At 41.2% G+C, this 21043-nt stretch overlaps 2 protein-coding genes across 5 annotated transcripts in view; one reads left to right on the forward strand and one right to left on the reverse strand.

The window, feature by feature from the left end:
• Positions 1 to 14186, forward strand: part of INO80 (INO80 complex ATPase subunit) — a 70008-nt gene extending 55822 nt beyond the window's left edge. For 3 of the 4 annotated variants that reach the window (XM_077322824.1, XM_077322822.1, XM_077322823.1), the window contains exons 29-37: positions 892 to 964; positions 2280 to 2438; positions 3419 to 3521; positions 5468 to 5556; positions 9422 to 9577; positions 9866 to 10025; positions 11391 to 11606; positions 12222 to 12416; positions 12781 to 14186. In XM_077322824.1, the coding sequence (XP_077178939.1) occupies positions 892 to 964; positions 2280 to 2438; positions 3419 to 3521; positions 5468 to 5556; positions 9422 to 9577; positions 9866 to 10025; positions 11391 to 11606; positions 12222 to 12416; positions 12781 to 12815 (1186 nt within the window). In that variant the 3' untranslated portion in view covers positions 12816 to 14186. Of the gene's footprint in view, positions 1 to 891; positions 965 to 2279; positions 2439 to 3418; positions 3522 to 5467; positions 5557 to 9421; positions 9578 to 9865; positions 10026 to 11390; positions 11607 to 12221 lie in introns of all 4 variants that reach the window. The other variant, XM_077322825.1, reaches the window with a different exon arrangement.
• The window catches only part of DLL4 (delta like canonical Notch ligand 4), a 184872-nt gene that overhangs the window by 81078 nt on the left and 82751 nt on the right, over positions 1 to 21043 (reverse strand). The gene's annotated exons all lie outside the window — the stretch shown is intronic.

The raw sequence follows: 21043 nt of genomic DNA on the forward strand, positions 1-21043 counted from the left end.
GTTGACTACCCCTGTTCTACATGATTTAAGGAAGGCAGTTTAAGATTATAAATTAATATAATATAATTAAGATTTTTAATTAAGATTTTCAAAAACCTTTTATCAATGTAAAAGTTAAGTGGTTACTTTGGACTCACATGCAGTTTTTTTGTGTGCTGCCCTGTGAAAATAGATCTACCCATACTTGATAAGACTAACTAGGGGGAAATATGCCCTAAGTGTATTATCTAAGCCTCAGGAGCTACTATGAACCACACAGGTGAATACTCAGAACAGGTATCTTTTGAATGGTAAAACATATGTTAATTAATATGTTAATTAATGTTAACTAATACTGAGGATTGAAAATTATGAATGTAATTGATACTATCAGCTGAAGAGATCAGCAATTCATCTTGTCAGATGTTCTGCAAAGTGGTACTGATGCATGGGACAAAGAATGGGGTAGGTTGGGAGTGTAGGATCAGTTTGAAATCAATGCAAAATGCAGCCAGACTGCACAAGATTTATGAAGTTACTTTAAAAAAGAAATCTCACAGCCATGTTAACATGATTGTTTTCCTGCACATTCATTGGATTCTTTTATAAAGTATTGTGCTTTCTTAGCAAAGTATTGGGTAGAATATTTTCTTCTTTACAGCAGCTCATAGACACATGCTCCCCCCCCCCCAAAATCCAGGACAGAGAGATATTTATAGATACCAGTTTATTAAATGGTCATCGTTCTGTGGTATTTGAATTGTTCAGAACTGGGTAAAACAAAGTCAAATAACTACTTTGGTGTACAAAAGATTGCCTCATGTAACACCTCATCCTGATTTGCTATATATAATATTTGTGTAGAGTGCACATTTTAAAGAGAGGTTCTATTTTTCTTTTCTGTTTTTATAGGAATGATATCTTTGTCTTCTTGTTAAGCACAAGAGCTGGTGGCTTAGGTATTAACCTTACAGCTGCTGATACAGTAAGTGAACACTTTGCTTTAAGTATGTTATCCACCATACACTGTTAACAATTGTTAACTACTGCATTTATAGTCCACCATTCTCAGTGAAACTCAAGGCAGATTGTTGGGTGTTAAGCAGTGTAGTCAACCAGTGAACAATGCAATAAGAGTAGGATTACAGAACTGGAGAACAATGCAAGGAATAAACTATTTAAGGCAAGGTATACTATAAACAAACAAAGCTGTCTTATACTGAATCCGATCCTTCAAAGTCAGTATTGCTTATTCATACTGGTAACAGATCTCTAGCATCTCAAATCAAGGTCTTCCCATCAGCTGCTACCTGAAGGGAGATGCCAGGGATTGAACCTGGACTTTCAGCATGCTAAGCAGATGCTCTGCCACTGAGACATGGCCTCCTCTTAAAATACAGAACTCAGCACAAAAAGTAAATTACAAAGAATAAAGGTATCCCCTGTGCAAGCACTGGGTCATGTCTGACCCTTGGGGTGACGCCCTCTAGCGTTTTCATGGCAGACTCAATACAGGGTGGTTTGCCAGTGCCTTCCCCAGTCATTACCATTTTATCCCCCAGCAAGCTGGGTACTCATTTTACCGACCTCAGAAGGATGGAAGGCTGAGTCAACCTTGAGCTGGCTGCTGGGATTGAACTCCCAGCCTCATGGGCAGAGCTTTCAGACTGCATGTCTGCTGCCTTACCACTCTACGCCCCAAGAGGCTCTTACAAAGAATAACACAGTGCAATAAAAACAGGTAGTGAACTCTAATCCTGTTCCATTATAAAGGTGTCCTCCTGAATTGTCGTCACAGTTCTAATCACTTTATAAAGTTCCCTCTTGAGCACTACTGTTTTGTATATTCTTTGAAATGACAGAAGTAGGTGTCTTCCTGAACTCCTCAGGCAGGCCCTTCCACAATGAGGAAGCCACAACAGAGAATGTACATAAATGGGCAGCTGCCAATCTTACCCATTTGCAGGGTGGCACCTTTAGAAGCCTTTGCTCGGATGAGCAAAGTTGTTGCAGTGGAGGAAGGTCAGATAATCTTTTCAAGTAACAGATGCTGTGACACAGTTTACTAATGTAACAGGATTAACTTTTGCTTATATATTCCTACTGTTATGATGGTCAGTTCTTAGTCTGACGAAGAGTGCTTGCACTCGAAAGCTCACACCTTGAATAAGTCTTTGTTGGTCTTAAAGGTGCTACTGGACTCTGATTTTATTGTGCTACTTCAGACCAACACGGCTACTCACTTGAAGCTTGAATTTGGGTTTTGTATTTGTAACTTTTTTCAAAAAATGCCCTGACAGGTAATTTTCTACGATAGCGACTGGAATCCAACAGTGGATCAGCAGGCCATGGATCGAGCTCACAGACTGGGTCAGACAAAACAGGTCACTGTGTATCGATTGATTTGTAAAGGCACCATCGAGGAGCGCATCTTGCAAAGGGCCAAGGAAAAAAGTGAGGTAAGAGAGTGTACATGTGTGGAGCAATGAAATGTAGAAGGAATGGCAGAGATCTTGGACAGTGATTGTAAAACGACCAGTTATAATCTTGAGATGAGAACAACTCATATTGAAAGTTAATACAGCAACCTCTTAATTGCCTTATACATTAAGTGTTCAGGGTAAATGCCATGTACTGAGTTTGACAGTCACAAACTCTTTTCTTTATCTGTTTTATTTTTTATATGCTCTATGAGTTCGTGACTATGTGCCTGTATGATGTGATTTAGAATGTTGTGTTTGTGGCAGACCTCTCTAGTACGGGGTACCAGCACCTGAAGCGGGAATTGTGGAAACCCGTGCAACTTTAGTGCATTAGTATTTAAGCATGCAAAGCAAGATGTACATTTTTCTGTTTTCTTTTTTAAGCGCTTTCATTTTATATGACTATGTTCACCCAGCTTGGTGTAGTGGTTAGGAGCACAGACTTCTAATATGGCAAGCCGGGTTCGATTCTGCACTCCCCCACATGCAGCCAGCTGGGTGACCTTGGGCTCACCATGGCACTGATAAAACTGTCCTGACCGAGCAGCAATATCAGGGCTCTCTCAGCCTCACCCACCCCACAGGGTGTCTGTTGTGGGGAGAAAGGAAAGCGATTGTAAGCCACTTTGAGACTCCTTCTGGTAGAGAAAAGCAGCATATAAGAATCAATTCTTTTTCTTTATGTTGGTCTGAAGTAAAAGAGCAAAATTTGAGTCAGTTAGAACCTTAAAACACAAATAAGATTTTCCAGGTATAAGTTCCCTTCATCAGATATCACTCTCATCCATTTCAGTCTCAAAAGCTGAAACCCTGGAAATCTTGTTGGACATTATGGTTCTGCTAGCCTTGAATCTTGCCCCTCCATTCCTTTTCACTATACCAATATAGGAGTTGGGATTTTTTGGTGGGGGGAAATAATCCAAGATGAAAGGCTGATGATTTGTTTTCTCCTGTAGATTCAAAGGATGGTGATTTCAGGTGGCAATTTCAAACCAGACACGCTAAAACCCAAGGAGGTGGTTAGTCTGCTGCTTGATGATGAAGAGCTTGAGAAAAAATGTACGTGGGGGCCATTTCCAACTTTAACCTATATTTCAGTTGTTCTTGAAATCTTTCAATTCAAATGCCATGAAGATGTTTCTGTTGTCTGGCTTGTTTTGTGTCAATAATTATAATGTGCAATGGATGAAAGTTATGTTCTTAAAGGTAATTATAGCGTCCACATTTGGACTCCTGTTTTCTCCACTGTTTACTGTACTGTGCTACCTTCCTTTGGTTTTATGCCCCACAATAAAGTACTACCAGAAGAATTTTAAATCATTGCAAAAGCTTCCAAATAAAAAGAGTAGGGCCAGTCTCAACCCCCAGTTTTTACATTTCACACATTTTAGAGAACAGGAAGATGGAAGAACATTACTTGTTACTCACAGTATATGATACATAGCAGAAACAGAGGCTAATATATGGATGCTACTAGTACTTGTCCTTCCACAAACATTAGCAGTAGCATTTGGTGAAGATCAGATGAGAACAGCAAGCTAACATTTTTTAAAATTTATTTATTTTATTTTTTACAAACAAGCACAAATGAGCATAATGCAGGAGAGTGAAAACTTTTTGTCTCTCCCCCCCCCAATGCTTTGCCTTTGGGGGAATTTTAAACCTGTTTTTTTGCAGGGGGAGAAGCATGTGGCCATTTCAAGTCTCAGTGTCATTTCTCTCTGTAAAGGGTATCTCAGCTTGTATATAGTTTGCTGTAACGGCATCAGTTTCTTCAGGGAAAAGCATAGCACAAAGGAGTGGGATAAAGAACTGTAATTAAAGGTGCAATCCAAGCTTTTTTTGTTGTTGTTGAAAATATAAGAGTTTTTAGCATCTGTAACAGGAAGTCATGCCTCACCAATCTTTTGGCGTTCCTTGAGAAAGTGAACAAGTGTGTAGATAACAGTGACCTGGTAGAATTGTATACATGGACTTTCAAAGGGCTTTTGACACGGTATCTCATCAAAGACTCCTGATTAAATTTAGCAGTCATGGGATAAGAGGACAGAGGCTGATACTATTTAATTTATTTATAAATTATCTGGAACTAGAAGGGAGTAGTGTAAAGGCCAATTTTGCAGATGATACAAAATTATTCAGGTTAGTAGATATCAAGGATGAATGTGACGAGCTCTAGGAAGATCTCCACAAATTGGGTGAGCGAGAAACAATGTGAGGAAAAAAGTTGTGTTAAGTGTCAAGTGATGCACACTGGGACAGAAAATCCTGTCAAGTATAGGCTAATGGGATCTGAACTTATTGAGCCTGGAGGGAACAAGATCATGGAGTCATAGTAGATAGCTCAGTGGAAGTGTCAACCCAGTGTGCTGCAGAGGTAGAAAACACTAACAGGCAGGGATTAATAACAAAGGAACTGAAAATAAAATGGCTGATATTACAATATCCCTGATATTACAATATCTATATCTCAAAAAGGACATTGCAGAACAGGAGAAAGGAAAGAAGATGGCAACCAGGATGGTTAGGGGGTTGGAGCACTGTCCCTATGAGGAAAGGCTGAAGACTCTGGGACTTCTCGGTTTAGAAAAGAGACAGCTAAGGGGGGACATGATAAAGTTTTATAAAACATGGGATTGAGAAAGTTGACAAAAAGAACATTTCTCTCTCTACCAAAATTCTATACCTCAAGGGCATCCAATGATGATAATGGGCAGAAGATTCTTGGTGGACAAAAGAAAATACTTATTTACATAGCGAGTGCTTAAAATATAAAATTCAATACCAACAGATGTAGTGATGGCTATAGGGATAGACATCTTTTAAAGACAATTAGACAGGTTCATGGAGGATAGGTCTACCAATGACTACCAACCATGGTGACTCCACATTCAGATTCAGTACACCTCTTGATACCAGTTTCAAGGGACTGTGCCGGCAGGGCTATTCTTATGTTCTTATTCCTGTTAATAAAGCTTTCTGATGGTTGCTTCCTAAACCAACAGTACGCCAACGTCAGGAGGAGAAGCGGCAGCAAGAGGAGACAAACCGTGTGAAAGAGCGTAAACGAAAGAGGGAAAAATATGCTGAAAAGGTATTTTCTGAACAAGCGTAGGATTCATTTGTCCAATTACACCTTTAATTATCATGTACAAGAGTAGAAAAGGTAGTTTATTCCACTTTGGCTAATTTCAGGTCTGGCTGTGGTGGGATTTTTGGTCTTGCTGGGTATTGAGTAAAAGAAAAGAGTCTGTTTTGTATTGCATTTGTTCCCTTCACCTCTTGATTGTTTAAGGGTGAAATGTTCATTATGAAATCTTCTAAGCTGTAGTCACATCTCAACATCTGGTAACTAAAATATGACTTTGTCTTATTTTGATTGAAGCTGCCTTTTGGAGAACAGAAATTTTCACTAAGTAGCAATTTTGCCTTCTGAATTGACTTTACTTTGGAAAAAATGATATTTCGGAATGTGGCTGCCTTTTAAATAATCTTTTAAGATATCCATTTTAAATGTTTGGTTTTTATAACTTTAAAAACAGCATTCTCCTTCAGTGGAGGAACGTATCCATGTATGGGTTGTGTCTCCTCCCTGCTCTGGGGGCAGAACATATGCATATTTCTTGCCAAGGCTTCTGCTATGTAAAGGAGGCTCTCCATCTTCCCAGTTATGCTCTGCCTGCTCAGTGAATGAACAGACTTCGGCATCTCTCCCACCTCACATTAAAAGCATAAGCCAATAATACCTTTAAAATAACCAATGATGGAAAGTATACAAATGCTGAGGAACAATGCTGAGGATCAGCAGGGACAGAGAGTGGACAGCTGACCCTCTCTTACTTGGAAGTACCATCAACAAGGCCTCCTACAGCTCTTCTGAGCCAGTGCCTTTCAACCCATCAATTACACAAGTTCAGGAGGCCGTGGCAAGTACTAGCAAGGGAGGAGGGGGGATAACTTTTAGCTGACACTGGGAGAGGTTCTCCATTTGCCTTATCCCCCATCATTCTTGACAGGATTTCACTTAACCAGCCCTTTGTCCCTACATTATGCCTGTGCATGAAGTGGAAAAACATTGCTACACAAAGAGGGATAAAGATTTCTCTTTTTCTAAAACCTTCCCTCTCCCCTGCCCCCAAAAGGGGTAGGGAATGGGAATCTCACAGATCTAGCCATTCTTCAGAGGAGCCTGGCTCTTATTCCCTGGATCCCAAAACTATTCACAGGAGCAACCATTTTAGCTTTTTTCTAGGCCAGCAGAGCATGATGCCACCACTCAGCTCTACCTTCAGACTCCAGAGCTAAACACTGTGCCCCTGCAAGCCATTATCTGTCACTGCAGTCCAACTCGGCTTCAGTCTCCATGGCTCAGTTTAGGAAAATGGGGAGCAAATGTAGCACTTTTGGGCCAGCCTCTTACCCACTTTCTCCATCAAGAGGATCTTCCACTCCTTTCTGAGGAAGACCACTCTAGCCAAAGGACTAACCACTTGCCAACTGACTCCAAATCCTCATCTCCTGCTGTTGCACTCCTCTCCCTTGCCAAACTACCGGCAGGGACAGACAGCCCTTTTCTACCCCAAAGCACTGGTGGAGGATGGGCCTATCTATAGAACTGCCCACAGAATGGGAATGTGCAAAACAACAACAAAACAGTATTTTTCAAGTTTGGGACACTGAACCCCAAAAATATAGTTATTTCCCGATATTCCTGAATCCAGGTATGATATTCAAATTCAGTAAATATTTGGGATTCTCAATTTTTTTCTGCTGCATTATTTTCTTTGGTAGGGGTGCCAAACTGTAGATTTCCAGATGTCAATGATCTACAGTTCCCATGAGCCCCTGCAAGCACATGTTGGCAGGAGCTCCTGGGAATTTTAGTCCAGGGACATCTAGAGAAACACTATGGGGATCTTTATAGTGAATGCTCCCCATGGGGTATAATGGAACATTTATCTAGGGGTATCTCTTCCTGTTGATGGATTCAGTCGTCTTTTCATGGCTGTTTTATGGTGCCAGTTCCCCTCCTCTCCCTCTTAATGAGTTTCAATTGCCTTCATCATCATCGGAGAGAACATTATTATTCCCATTTTATGCTGTTCCTTAAGTTGGTGGCTCCAAGAGTCTTACCTGGTCAGAAGTACCCTAAAACTTCTTCGAGTGGAAACCACCATGGATGCCAGTCTGCTCAGTGTATGCTAATATCACCATTCACTCCAAGAAAGTGGCACATCATGGAAATAAGGCGCAGCATCTAGTAGTTGGAGCAGAGAGCTATCTCATTTGCACTATTCTCCTTCCAGCTCTTGATAGATTATTACTGCCTCATCCTGGTAAATACCATCTCAGCTGTCATCTGGCAGAAAGTTATTCCACTATTTCAGTGGGCAGAGTCCCATCCTCCTGTCATTAATCTCAACATGTGTAGACATTCACAACCTGAAGGCAAACTATCCCAGCAGGCAGGACTTGGATCTAGGTGAGGGGCTCAACATTCTGGAGTCTTCTGTGCAGTGACCATGAGTCAAAGCATCCACTGTTAGGTCCTGACATCCCCACCAAAAATAACATGCCAAAATTCTAGTGCAGGTGTATGCTGGTAAGGTGGAGGGTGAGCATACTGTCTTAGCACTTAGGGCACAAGGACCTCCTCTGTGCCATCCCTTTGTCTTCTACTCATATCCAGGGAGTAGAGTACAAGGGAAACAACAGAGGACATTGTCATTGTATCCCTCTGGCCAATTCTCTGACCTATTGATGATCTCACAGCAAGCATTGGGGATCTTCCCAATGGACTATGACATCCTTCTACAGCATCCCCTATTTCATCTTGCTATGGGATGGGCTTTGTGGCTTCAGATGGACAATGAAAGGAGGACACTAGAGTGACATGGCTAGCCCCCACCTGCTCAAATAGATCTTTTTAATATGTCATATAAGGAAACCTCCCTTCACTGATGGAGGATGAAACATTTAAGTTAATTTGAAAATTTATTCTCATCAGTAGATTAAAAGTTGGCAGAAGAGAAATAGGAAAGGAACTTTCTGAATCACAAGTGAGACTATCAGTTTTTTCTCACCTAGTTTTCTGCCTTATAGTTTCTTCACCTGCAGATTTTCAGAGATAATTGTCTCTTATGTGACTGTAGTCTAGAGGTGGATCTGTCTCCATTGGAAGTTTGGCAAGATATGAATGGGGGAGGTGGAACACTTCCTCAGGATATGAGAAACCTTAGCAAGAAATTTGTATGTCCTGCCCACAAAGCCCATACAAAGATACCTTCCAATCTGAAACAGAGAGCTGGAAGGGTCCCCAAGGGTCATCTAGTCCAAACCCTCTGCACAGTACAGGGAATTCACCCCCCCCCCAGTGACCTCTGCTCTGTGCCTATAAAATTTCACTGTAAGTCCAGTGTTTCATTTTCTGGATCACTAATTGGATCACATTTGTTTTCACTGTCAGTTAGACAACTGGTGTACTATAATTAAATTAAGCTTTGTCATTCACTACTGCAAAATGAGTTGACAGCCGTTGGCTCATATAGCTTTTTAAGATTAAACAGTTTCACTGAAGGTACATTGGCTGACATATGCTAGACATTATATCTAAGTGGAACTTCTATGTTCATACCTCAGAAGACCAGATGCTGGAGGCAAACAATGCAGGGAAGGATGTTGTCTTAGAGACCTGTTGTTTGTAAACTCACAAGACGTATTTGACTAGCAGCTGCTAGAGACACAGTGTTGAACTTGATAGAACTGTGTCTTGATCTACCAAGGTTGCACTTATATTGCATCATCCAACTATTTTGGAGCAGCTGGGTATAATTTTCTTATTGGTGATTATTGTTCATAGGTTTAAAACAATTACATTGCATTTTATAGTGGACTGGCACTTTATCTCCCTGATTTTTAGCTTTCCAGCCTTACAACGCTTGTTTTTGTTTGGATTTCAGAAGAAAAAAGAAGATGAGTTGGATGGGAAAAAAAAGAAAGAAGGCATGAATCTAGTGATCCCTTTTGTTCCATCTGCAGATAACTCTAACCTCTCAGCTGATGGTGATGAGTCATTTGTTAGTGTAGATTCTGCCATGCCTAGCCCTTTTAGTGAGGTAAGAGTTTCTTTATATCACCCTGAAGCTATCCTACACAAGAAATCCAAGGGACATTAGTTGCTAGAAACACGTGAACATGGGCCATTTTTTCAACCTCATAGTCCAACTGTGCTGGGTATGAATAAATGGGTGATTATTTCAGCACGGAACAATCCAAGGGACATCTGGGATGGAATATTGGGCTGTGAGAGTTCTGTAGCCCCTGCGGACAGATTTGGGGGAAAGACATGATGGATATATAAATGTATATATAAGCTTTAAGGGCTTTGTTTTCACGTGGTCTAGATCTCCATCAGCAGTGAATTGCACATGGGCTCCATCCCTCCTGATGAGAGCAGCAATGACATGCTAGTGATTGTAGATGATCCAGCATCGTCAGCACCTCAGTCAAGAGCCACCAACTCTCCTGCTTCCATCACTGGCTCAGTCTCTGACAACATGAATGGTTAGTATTTTTCTATCATTGTAAGAGCCTGCCCTAAGAATATCATAGTGCGATTTCTATTTTGTATAGCTTATTTATGACTGGGATTTGCCTCAGGCCAGGTGACAGTTAGTTAATAACTAAAATCTGATGTATTTCTTCATCCACTGTACAATGCTTTCTGTTCTGAGTTAAAGTTGGGGCATCATGATAGCTAAGCGTGATTTAGTTCAAATATAATTTCAGCCAAGTCACTTGCCCTTCAGTCTCAGATTCTGTCAAATCCAATGACACTTTAACAACATTTATTCTAGCATGAACTTTTGTAAAGAGAGCCAGTTTGGTGGAGTGGTTAGGAGTGCGGACTTCTAATCTGGCATGCCAGGTTCGATTCTGCGCTCCCCCACATGCAACCAGCTGGGTGACCTTGGGCTCGCCATGGCACTGATAAAACTGTTCTGACCGAGCAGTGATATCAGTGCTCTCTCAGCCTCACCCACCCCACAGGGTGTCTGTTGTGGGGAGAGGAATGGGAAGGCGACTGTAAGCCGCTTTGAGCCTCCTTCGGGTAGGGAAAAGCGGCATATAAGAACCAACTCTTCTTCTTCTTCTTCTCTTCTAAATTAAAGCTGACTTCATCAGCTGCATAAAGTGTACGTACATCCATCAGTTCAATGAATTTGTATTACATTTCACATAAATGTGATAATTCATTTGGCCTTACAGGTATACCTTTTATGCATCAGAGAAAAGTGAGCTCTGATTCACACAAATGCTCATGATGGACTAAATGTTGGTCTCAAGTGCCTGTCTACTCCGGTTTTATTGTGTCTGACTTAACTCTGCTCCATATATGGCCTACTATATGTGAAATTCTAAACACTCTAAACTCTGTATAGATACTAGCTAAACATTTATATGCAAAGCAATTGGTGCCCTAATGCATAAATCTGAATGGGTTCAAGTAGATGTCAGCCAGATACAAGATATTGTTTATATAAAATGCATATCATTTATTAATTAGTGAGGGATAACAATAGTAACTCAGTAAGCTAAGGCATTTATTTAAACAATTGGGCTACCTATTTAGGAATTGTAAACATTTAAATTCTCTGATGCTTCTATTATACAGGTCAAACATGTTTACTGTTAGGACAGACTGAAATCTCAGATTAGATATAGTCTTAGTGGGACAATGCCCATGCATACTCAATAAGCATCTGTTGTCCAAAGTCTTTTTATTTGGAGAATGTAATTTATCGGATCTACACTTAAACAGCTATGGAACTATACAGACTAAAATAATTGTGTTCTTTACTGAAAAGTATAGTGTCTCCATTTGCGATGTACTAATAATTGTGCCTATGATATCTTTGTTTCCTTAAGGAATTTCAATACAGGATATGCCAGTCACAGGGAGAGGTCATTCAGGTAGAAGCCGAGGTCGCCCCAAAGGTTCAAACAGCGGATCAAAAAGCACAGGAAAAGGCAGGAGCCGGAAATCAACAGCAGGAAGTGCAGCTGCCATGGCAGGTGCTAAAGCAGGGGCAGCAGCTGCCTCTGCTGCGGCGTATGCAGCGTATGGATACAGTGTGTCTAAAGGTAGGAGAGAATGGGTGCCATGGAGTGCTTTGCATCAGTAACCTGTTAAGATATCTGTTGCATAGCTGAGCTTCTCCAAATGAGATCTGGCTGTGCTGAAGTAACCATGTTCATCCATGCTGTTGAAGTGTAATGCTGTAAAAATTTATACTGGTCTCAAAGAGAAAAGTAAGAAGGTATGTCTGCTTCTTGGAGCTGGTTAGTTTAATAACTAGGTCATTATTGGTCATATTGATGCTAAATATATACAATGAGCTTTTCTTGCCAATTTTTGGTTTTAAAAACTTTCCATCAAACTGAGTACCCAAAATATCCTGGGGGTAAAAAGACAGACTAGTAATATTTCTTTTTGTATATAACTACTACAGCTGTAATTAGGACCATTACATGCAATGTTAGTTTTAATCCTATAATTTCACCCCAAAGAGGTGAAATTGGTCGCAGCCAGGGTTAGGGTGTTTTCAGTCCAATCTTTATTGTAAGCCACCCTGAGCCCTTCTGGAGAACTGCGAATTAAAAGGCAAATAATAAATAAAATAAATATTTTTTATCTTCAGTTAAGAATCCATAATGTGACTGTGGTATGTTGAGAAAGGATTTGCTTTTTGTTGCTAGGTATGTCTTCAGGCAGCCCGTTGCAAATGCCACATATCCGACCTTCCGGACTCGCAGATTTTGGACCATCAAGCACCTCCTCTCCCTTGAGCAAAGGAAACAGTGTTTGTGGAACCTCCAAGACTTTAAACCTGACAAGTTCCTTGACACCAGAAACCCCTGTCCGAAAACAATACAAAGGAGCCCACACCTCAGGTGGGCGATAGTAGTTTTGAATCCCTGGAACCTACCTGTATCCATGTTGGCTTTCTAAGCAGTCTACTCCAACCAGCAAAAGGTTATACAGACGATGCCTTGTTTTCATCCCATATGTGGGTATGATGAGGTAATAACTGCACTAATGGGGCAAGAGATGTCCTGTGTAGCTCAGTTTATAGTACCCTTACCGTTTTGTGAAGAGGAGGGACATAGACTTAGGGTGCTTGTGCTTAACTTTTTCCATTAAGTTTTTTCTGGCATCCTAGAAATCATGTGGGCAAAGGATCCGGCCTCCATGTGAGACTAGCTGCAAGTCTCCCCCTTTGTGCTCACACCAGCATCCTCTCTCTTAATCTTTCAGGTTTCATGTGGAATTCAGCTGTATTCTCTCAATAAAGAGATAAGTATCAGAAATTTGAGGATACCCTGCAGATTCAGACGAGGGTTCTGGTCAGTGCATCTTTTGGGGAGAGCTATGAAGAAATAACTTGATGGTTCCAATGTGTATCAATAGCAGATGCCATGAAAAATGGTTTTGTGAGGAGTTAAGAGTTTTGCACTGTGGTATTTTACCAATACCATGTTTCTGAACAACAAGAGTTCTGTTACTTTAAATGAAATGACAGCAGAACTGGTATTTGGGGAATGACATTGCTGTGTCTGTTCCAGAGAGCAGAAGGTGCTTTAAGTTGCTGCTTTACATCACAGTACCTTGGTTCATATGCATTTACTTTAAAATACATCTTATTTTAAATACAGTTTCTTGCATTTGGCTTATGGGGAAATCTTAAAAGGTTTTAGAAGGAAAAAAAAGTCAGCCATTTTGTGTGTAATTTTTAACAAAGGAATTTGATGGAGGGTATAGATCACTGCTTTTCTTCTCATTGTGCCATAGAAAAGTTTTTAAAATTATGTTTTAGGTACCATTGGCTGCCATACCACAATAAAAGAATAAGGGCAATGCTCCGTTCCCTGCTTCCATCCAAACTCTAGTAAAGTGAAATCTCATTCCAAGCTGTTGCTGTTTTTAGGCACATCTTGTTGTTCAGCCCTTCACCCCCAGCAGGTTAGGATTTGCTCCATTGTGATGATTTATCTCCACAGCAAAACTCTTGTCAAGCTACCAAAAAATGGCCAGAGAACAGCAAAGCCATGAGGGCAACTCTTTTGTTCTGGTACTCCATTTTGAATGCACAAGAACCCTCTGTTTTGGCATAGTATGTATAATGTCTGCATTGCACTGAGATGAAGGAGAGAGGCAGTTCTCCTGCCTTTGTGTTGATGTTAAGTGGTTGTTCTTTCTGGGCATTTTCATCCTTCAAGGGTGAACCAGGCTACGAGATGAAGATCTTAGCTAAGAAAGCAAAGGATTTTTCAGTCTCATGCACCTTCCCTGGAATCCCACAGTGTAGAGCAAGTGCTTCCTGTTGACTCTGCCTCTAATTTGCACACCTGAAAATAGCAGAAATGAGTTAAGTTAGATACCTTTTTTATTAAAGAAACAGATTTGGAGGGGATAATAGGGTAGGGAGGGGATATTTAAGTTAAATCATGAGGATTTACTGTGCTCCCCCAACTCAGATTCACATGTGTATATACAGTGTTTAGAGGGAATCAGAAAAATGCCAAGCCTTTTTTTCCTCTCTGAATGTGCTGTCTATTTTTATAACTGAACTTGTATATATGTATAAAAAGAGACACATCTTTCTTTTACTAACTGGAGAAAAGAATCTTAAATAAAATGGAGTGAGATAATTTTATGTAAAATTCAGCCTCTGTGGTTCATTGTTTTTCCGTGACCGTGTGGTGAAATACAATGGATGTTGAAGCACTTCTTTCTGAAAGTGTGCCTCAGTCAGTATGTTTACCGTTTTGCTAAATGTTTGATATCTTACTAAAACATAGAAAAAGTAATGGCTATCTACTGTAGGATATAGTGATCATGTGCCGGAGATTATATTTCTTAATACTATAATCTCAGCCATCTGGCTGTTAGATTGGGATCTAAAATATAAGTGACTTCCTTATCTTGCCCTGTTCTTCTGTGGGTGTTCTGGTATGTGGTTTCCCTGCTCAAATAGTACTTAAATGTGTATTGTGGGATGTAATAGTGAAGGAACTCATGCTGAACGCATCCTACTGTTCTTTGTGGTGAATCTTTTTTGTATGACTAACATACATGATGGGCGTTACGGATTCTATCGCCCTCCTCTGCATCGTCTTCTCCCTTCTTGCCAGCATTCAGAATTGTAGGCACACAGCATCAGTTTTCTTTCCTGTTATCATTTGGTAGCTGTATGCCTGACAGTGGCTTGTGAGGCTGTGGAGGGGATCCGTATTAGAAAAGTCAAGTCCACAACATTTTGAATTCTGTTTGTGTGCTAAGGATGGTCATGATATGTAATTGTCATGATCTTATTTTATTAGTATTAAGTGTGATTAGTGCAAGTCCTGTATTGGATTCTCATATAATATTTAGAAGTCATGTTCTCAAGTACTAAAAGTAGTGTTCTGTCTGATGAGCAATAGCAGCTCTTCTTTGGTCAATAATTTTTCCAGGGTTTAATGCTCATCTCCATTTTGGTAGGAGTAAAGAAAAATTTTAAATAGGATTCTGCTTAAACATTTGTTAATCTCTTCGCCATGATTTCACTAAACATTTTGTGTGGTAACCGTGCTAAATTTAATGTTCCAACTTCTGTTTAATATATGTTTATTTTACAAAATGTATATCTTATGTTTCAACCCTCACAGGGGTCATCAGAATATAAAACAAATTAAAACAAAAATTATATAATCACATTTTAAAGCCATTAAAACAAACAGCGATTGGGATGTGAATGTCTTGCATGGTGCAGGGAGTTGTACTAGATGACCCATGAGGTCCCTTCCAACTCTATTCTATGATTCTATGATTCTAAACCCCCCCCCCAACAAATAATTAAAACCAGAGCTTATATACAACAACATAAGAACAACAGTTGAAACGTTGGTCAGGAAAAGGGATTACTGAGGGAACTCCGGATGAAACAAAATCTTTCACCCACTGGCAAATGATAGCAACTAGGGGTGAGCAGGGATGTGTGGTCAGCTAAACCAAGCTGAAAAAGTACCCAGTATCAGTATTTTCCAGGTATTAATCCAGCCAGATAGAGTGGGAGGTTGCTATTTTTCAGCTATCCAAAATGGCCAGACCTGAAAAATGCCAAAAAATAGCCACAGTTGAAGCATATTTAAAGGGCTTCCATTCCCTTTAAATGCCCTCAGGGTGAACTCTTAACTTGGAAAAGGCATTTGAAGCCCCTTAAATGTCTTCAACGTTCCCTCCTGCTGCTGCCACAACTTACCAAAAGAATTTAAATTTTATAGGGTCTGCATTCCCTTTAAAGTTTAAATGCCTTTGGAGGATGATAGCAACCTTCTTTGGGGGCTCATAGAATTGGACCTTCTTGTCCAATCTTTCTCAAACTTTTTTTTTTCCGATGAGAGGTTCCAGCAACTATGCTGCAAATTTGAAGCCTCTACCTAAAAAAAGAGGGGGGGGGCAGCCCCAGATACTCCCAGATTGGATAAACTGAAAACAACTGGACAAGCCTTCACTCTGGTACCATCTGAGCATGTCACTGCTAACATACAAGTAAGAATGAAAGTGAGAGATTTTATCTGCAAAGTTCTGAGCAAAACAGTCACAGCCGACCACCATGCAGTCAACTTCCTCCTGCTCAACCAATCCCACCCAGAACAGCTCCATTGGCTGACACTGTGGTTATAGAAGAGTATTGTTTCTTTGCTGCAATCACCACCTTGGAGTTGTCTTTAAAAGGACTTTTGTCCATATCAGAATCAGTCTTCTTCCACTCTAACATTCTCCCTGGCAGTTTCATAGTCCACATTCTCAATAAACTAAGGGTCTACCTGGGCTCTATCACTTGAGAAAGTGCACCTGAAAGAGATCATGTCAATCACTTGGGTCATTTCCTCATTCCAGAGTTCAACCAGGGCAACAACAGGAGCACCAACCACATCAACAGGAACATTCTCAAGAACCAGCAGGAAGCCATTAGGATCTATCTAGACCCAAGATGGATCATTTTAATAGATTCCCCCACCCATGCAGAGTATTATTATTCTTGTAAGTCTAAACCCAAGCAATTGGTTCATGATGAAGCATCATCAATTCCTCCACCCTCAGATCACATTCCTTGTGCCCAGAACAAAATACCAGTTCAAGAGAGTGACCTGCACAATATGTAGGATCAGTTATTACCTGAGGTAGGCCCATGGTTGTCATGAAGGCCATGAAATCCTGGGTCACTCCTGACAAGACAGCCTTGGCATGAATGTTGAAGTCTATTGGGACATCCAACCTGAGGGGTCTTCAGCATCACTCAAAGACCACGTCTGTTCATGCAGGCAGGGAAGCTTTTGGGTAGCGGGTAGGTGGTACACCAATAGAATCCCAGTCTTGTCTCTCAAACCAGTAGTATTCTCAATGGGACACACTAGGGGGATATACTCCTTATAGACTATAAGGATGCCACTCACCTATGCTGATGAGTCCTGGCAGACACAATTGAAAAGAGGTTCACCACTTGCTCTTTTCTAGCCAAGGCTCAGTGACACATGCATCTTATTTAATCCTGGATGGCTGCTGTTTTTCCTGTAACTGACCTAGCATTCAGCAGCATTGGTCCTTCCTCCCAGAAAAAGCCCAAGTCCCCACTCTTTTCTCTGGATAATTCTCCCTGCCTCAATATAGCAGATGGTGGGCAAGCAATGCTGCTTCAGCACTTCTTCCCTTTATATCTAGGGTGCTGGATATTCCAAGCTAAGCCACAACAGGCTAAGAGCCACAGACCCTTTAACTCTTGACTTCTGGCTTATGCCCCAGGCACTAGACATGGTCTCAATAGTGTATTTGCACAGAAGAGGCATAATGACTCCGCACTGATGGCTGATGAGCAGCAAGTGTCCATACTCTAATAAGTTGAGAGGCTGTGGACAGCTTTTTTAATAAGAGAGGATACAAAAGAAAAAGGGATTATGTAACATTATATATATATACTAGCTTCAAAGCCTGTTCCTAAGAACGGGCCTTGAAAGGGTCCCCTCCCGTGGCCCCCAGCCAGGCAGCTTAAGGTGGCCGCAGCTCGCAGCTGGATCAAGTGCGGCGGGCGGGGGCTAGTCAGCTCATTAGCAGGCCTGGGACAGAGCTCCTTAGCAGGCAGGCAGCAGGCCTGGAGGGTGTCGTTAGCAGCACTGCTTAGCAGGCCAAGAGGCCCTCATTAGCAGGCCCTGCTTAGCAGGCCAGGAGGCTTTCGTTAGCAGGACCTCCCCCACAACCCTTTGCCCATCGCCCTCTCCCCTTACCTGCTGCTGGCTCCAGACACTGAGGCGTGTCTGAGAGCAAAGAGGCTAGAGTCCAGGGAGGGAGGGTGGGAGCTGCAGAGGCAGGGCCAATCAGGGTGCAGCCAGCGGTGCTGGCTGCACCCTGATTGGCCCTATTCCAACTTGGACAGCCGGACACATTCCACCCCCCAGGCTGTTTCACCCCCCCCCCAGGCTGATTCACAAAGAGTTCCAGAAAGTCTTTATCCAAAGAAATCCCTAGATATTTTACCCATTTTGGATTAATTTTACAACCAGTATTTCCTTTAATGACTTGTATCTCCAAATCTATAACTCCTCGTAACATAATTTTGGTTTTAGCTTTGTTTATTTTATATCCTGAATAAAGCCCAAAGTCTCTCAGTAGATCCAAAAGTGCTGGAATCGATGTTGTTGGGTTTGTCAAAGTGCAGACTACATCGTCTGCATAACATTCAATTTAAATTCTTCACCTTCAATCTTGACTCCGGTGATCTCTTTTGTTTCTCGAATTTTAGTTGCCAACATTTCTAATACCAAATTAAATAATAATGAAGATAGTGGGCATCCTTGCCTGGTACCTTTATTTATAGTAATAGATTGATTTGTGAGCATACCATTCACTAAGATTCTTGCTTTTTGTTCCGAATATATGCACCTAATCAAATCCAAAAATGTGTCCCCACATTCTAATGTTTTTAAAGTTGCAAATAAAAAGTCTCAACAAACATTATCAAAAGCTTTCTCTGCATCCGAGAATATGAAGACAGCTTTCAACTTTTTTTTGGACACATATTTTGACACATTCAAAACAAATCACATGTTGCTCGTCATTAATCTTGGCATAAAACCTGTTGGATCCTGATGTACTATATCATCAATACATCTATTCAGTCTTTCCGCCAAAAGTTTCAACAAAATTCGGCAAATAGATTGGTCTGTAAGGGTTGGGTGAAGTCATACCTCCTCCTTCTTTATGAATCAATGTGATTGATGCTTGTTGCCATGACTCTGGGAAAGACTTATCAGATTTGTCTATTACCTCATTTAATAATTTACAATTATGGATTCAGATATCCTTGATCCAGATCCAACAATATGCAAATACGCTGGCTCAGTTTTTCAAAGCCACTCTTCCCAGGAGTTCTTGTAGATATTTACAACCATTCAGAACATACTTAAATGAACAGTGCCCCTCCCCACTGTGAGGAAAATGTGAGGAAGAGCTGCCTTTGTGAGTTCCTTACATTCGCATTCTCATAAGATCAAACACAAGTGTCTGGGTTAGTGACATAAGTAATGGTCTCTAACCATATAGTACATGATAAATGCACCTGCAATGGTCCTCAAATTTAGCGGTCCCCAACCTTTTTAGGGTTGAGGACCGCCTCCGGGGGTGGGGAAAAGCTGGCGGCCTGTTGCCACGCATGCGCATTAGCGCCCCCTGGTGATGAAAACGCACATGCGCGGAGCTGCCAGGAATGCACATTTTCACCACCATGTGCATGTGTGTTTGTGTCTGCCAGCGTGCCAGCATCCGTGCCTGCCTCTTCCTCCCCCCCCCCTTGCAGCAAAAAAGCTAGCCGTGCCGGGAGTGAAGCGGCTGCTTCTCTCGCGGCCTGGTGAGCTTCTTGCTGCACGGGGGGGGGGGTGAGAGGCAGGCGTGGTGGCCCGTTACCAAGGCCTTCGCGGCCCGGTAGCAGGCTGCGGACCGGGGGTTGACAACCCTCGCTCAAATTGATTCAAGAATGAGCCGTCTTTCTTCTGGTTTATCTAGCAGTCTTTCTCCTATCTCCTGGAAACCCTCCAGCTCTTTCCATTTTCTCATTTTGTGTTTGTGTGTGTATAATGTAAGAACTTATGCATACTTTGGAAACTGAAGGCTTGTGCCATTTCCTTCTCTGTGAGAACCATGTAATTTATGCTGTCTCGTGATTGTGTGTGATTTACTAGCATATGAAATTATAACGGACTTTCCCAGCCACTACAGACCTTTACATGTATCAAGAAATTGATTCCAAACTAATTGATTAAAGTGCTCGTGCACTTCTGTTGAGGAAAAACATGAAATTGTTTCAGTTACTTCCCTTTCTGTGGCCAAAAATGATTGCTGCATCTCTTGCCTGACTACCAGACAGTCCTAGGATCTCCTGGCTATATTACACACTTGCCATATATATGATAAATAAATGAATAAATAATAACTGACAGGCACAAGATGATTCACTTTTTAAAGTGGACAAAAACAAAGTTAGTTCTTTTTTGGGGGGGGGATCGGACCTTAAACTTAACCAGGAGTCGTAGGATGTTAGGTGTTTCACAGTATATCTCAAGAAAACACACTCTCTTCGGCAAGTTTATCACCATGACAATCTGCTGCAACATAGCTGGACACAAATTCCTGCTGTAACACCTCAGTCAGTACACTCAAGCAGATAAACATTACCAAAAAACTGACCATTTCTTTAGATCTTTATTTTAACCTCCTGTTAAACTACACTCCCAACCTAACATCCTGGCTCACAGTCTTCAAAACCTGACTTATTTATTTATTGTATTTATATATCGCTCTCCCTGACGGCTCAGGGCGGTTTACATGAAACAAGAAATAATACAGGTAACTCCGTTTATAGTAATAACAAGGTGATAACAATAACATTAACATAATAACAACATTAAAGAATGGTGGAAACTGCAAAGTGCATCATTTCAATTCAAACTGAGGCCCAGTGGTTTGGATGGATTTGTAGTCATCGTAGGAGGTGGGTTATACACCTTTGCCTCCACTCTAGTGACCCAAGGGATGGGGCAGAGGCAGAAAGGGACCCGAAGGTGTCTGTATCTCAGGTCCCTTTTCTTCCAATGAATAACCTCCCCCTATCCAATTGTAACTTTTCCAGTTTAGTTGTTGTTGATTGGCTGAGAGTGTTGCTGTGACTACCGCCTATGCCTTTGGGGCTTGTTTCTGCACTCTGCTTGTCACAGGGCCTTATTTAATCTTCTCAAAAGAAAGGTGTGGATAGATTTAGTACCAGGTCTGTACCTAGGTCTGTCTCATAATAAGGCACATGCATGCATCTTTCTCATTAACAATATTATCAGACTTCCCATGAGTTAAAGCTTCAGGCTCACACACTTTCTGTTCTCTTCTTACACACAATCACTGAAATGGAAGACTTTCTGATTTGTAAATAAAAACAAAATAAAACCCAATAACACACAGAGTCTATGCATGAGGGTGGGGATGGAGCATGTAA

This window comes from Paroedura picta, chromosome 2 (genome assembly GCF_049243985.1).
Source record: "Paroedura picta isolate Pp20150507F chromosome 2, Ppicta_v3.0, whole genome shotgun sequence".
Taxonomy (NCBI): domain Eukaryota; kingdom Metazoa; phylum Chordata; class Lepidosauria; order Squamata; family Gekkonidae; genus Paroedura; species Paroedura picta.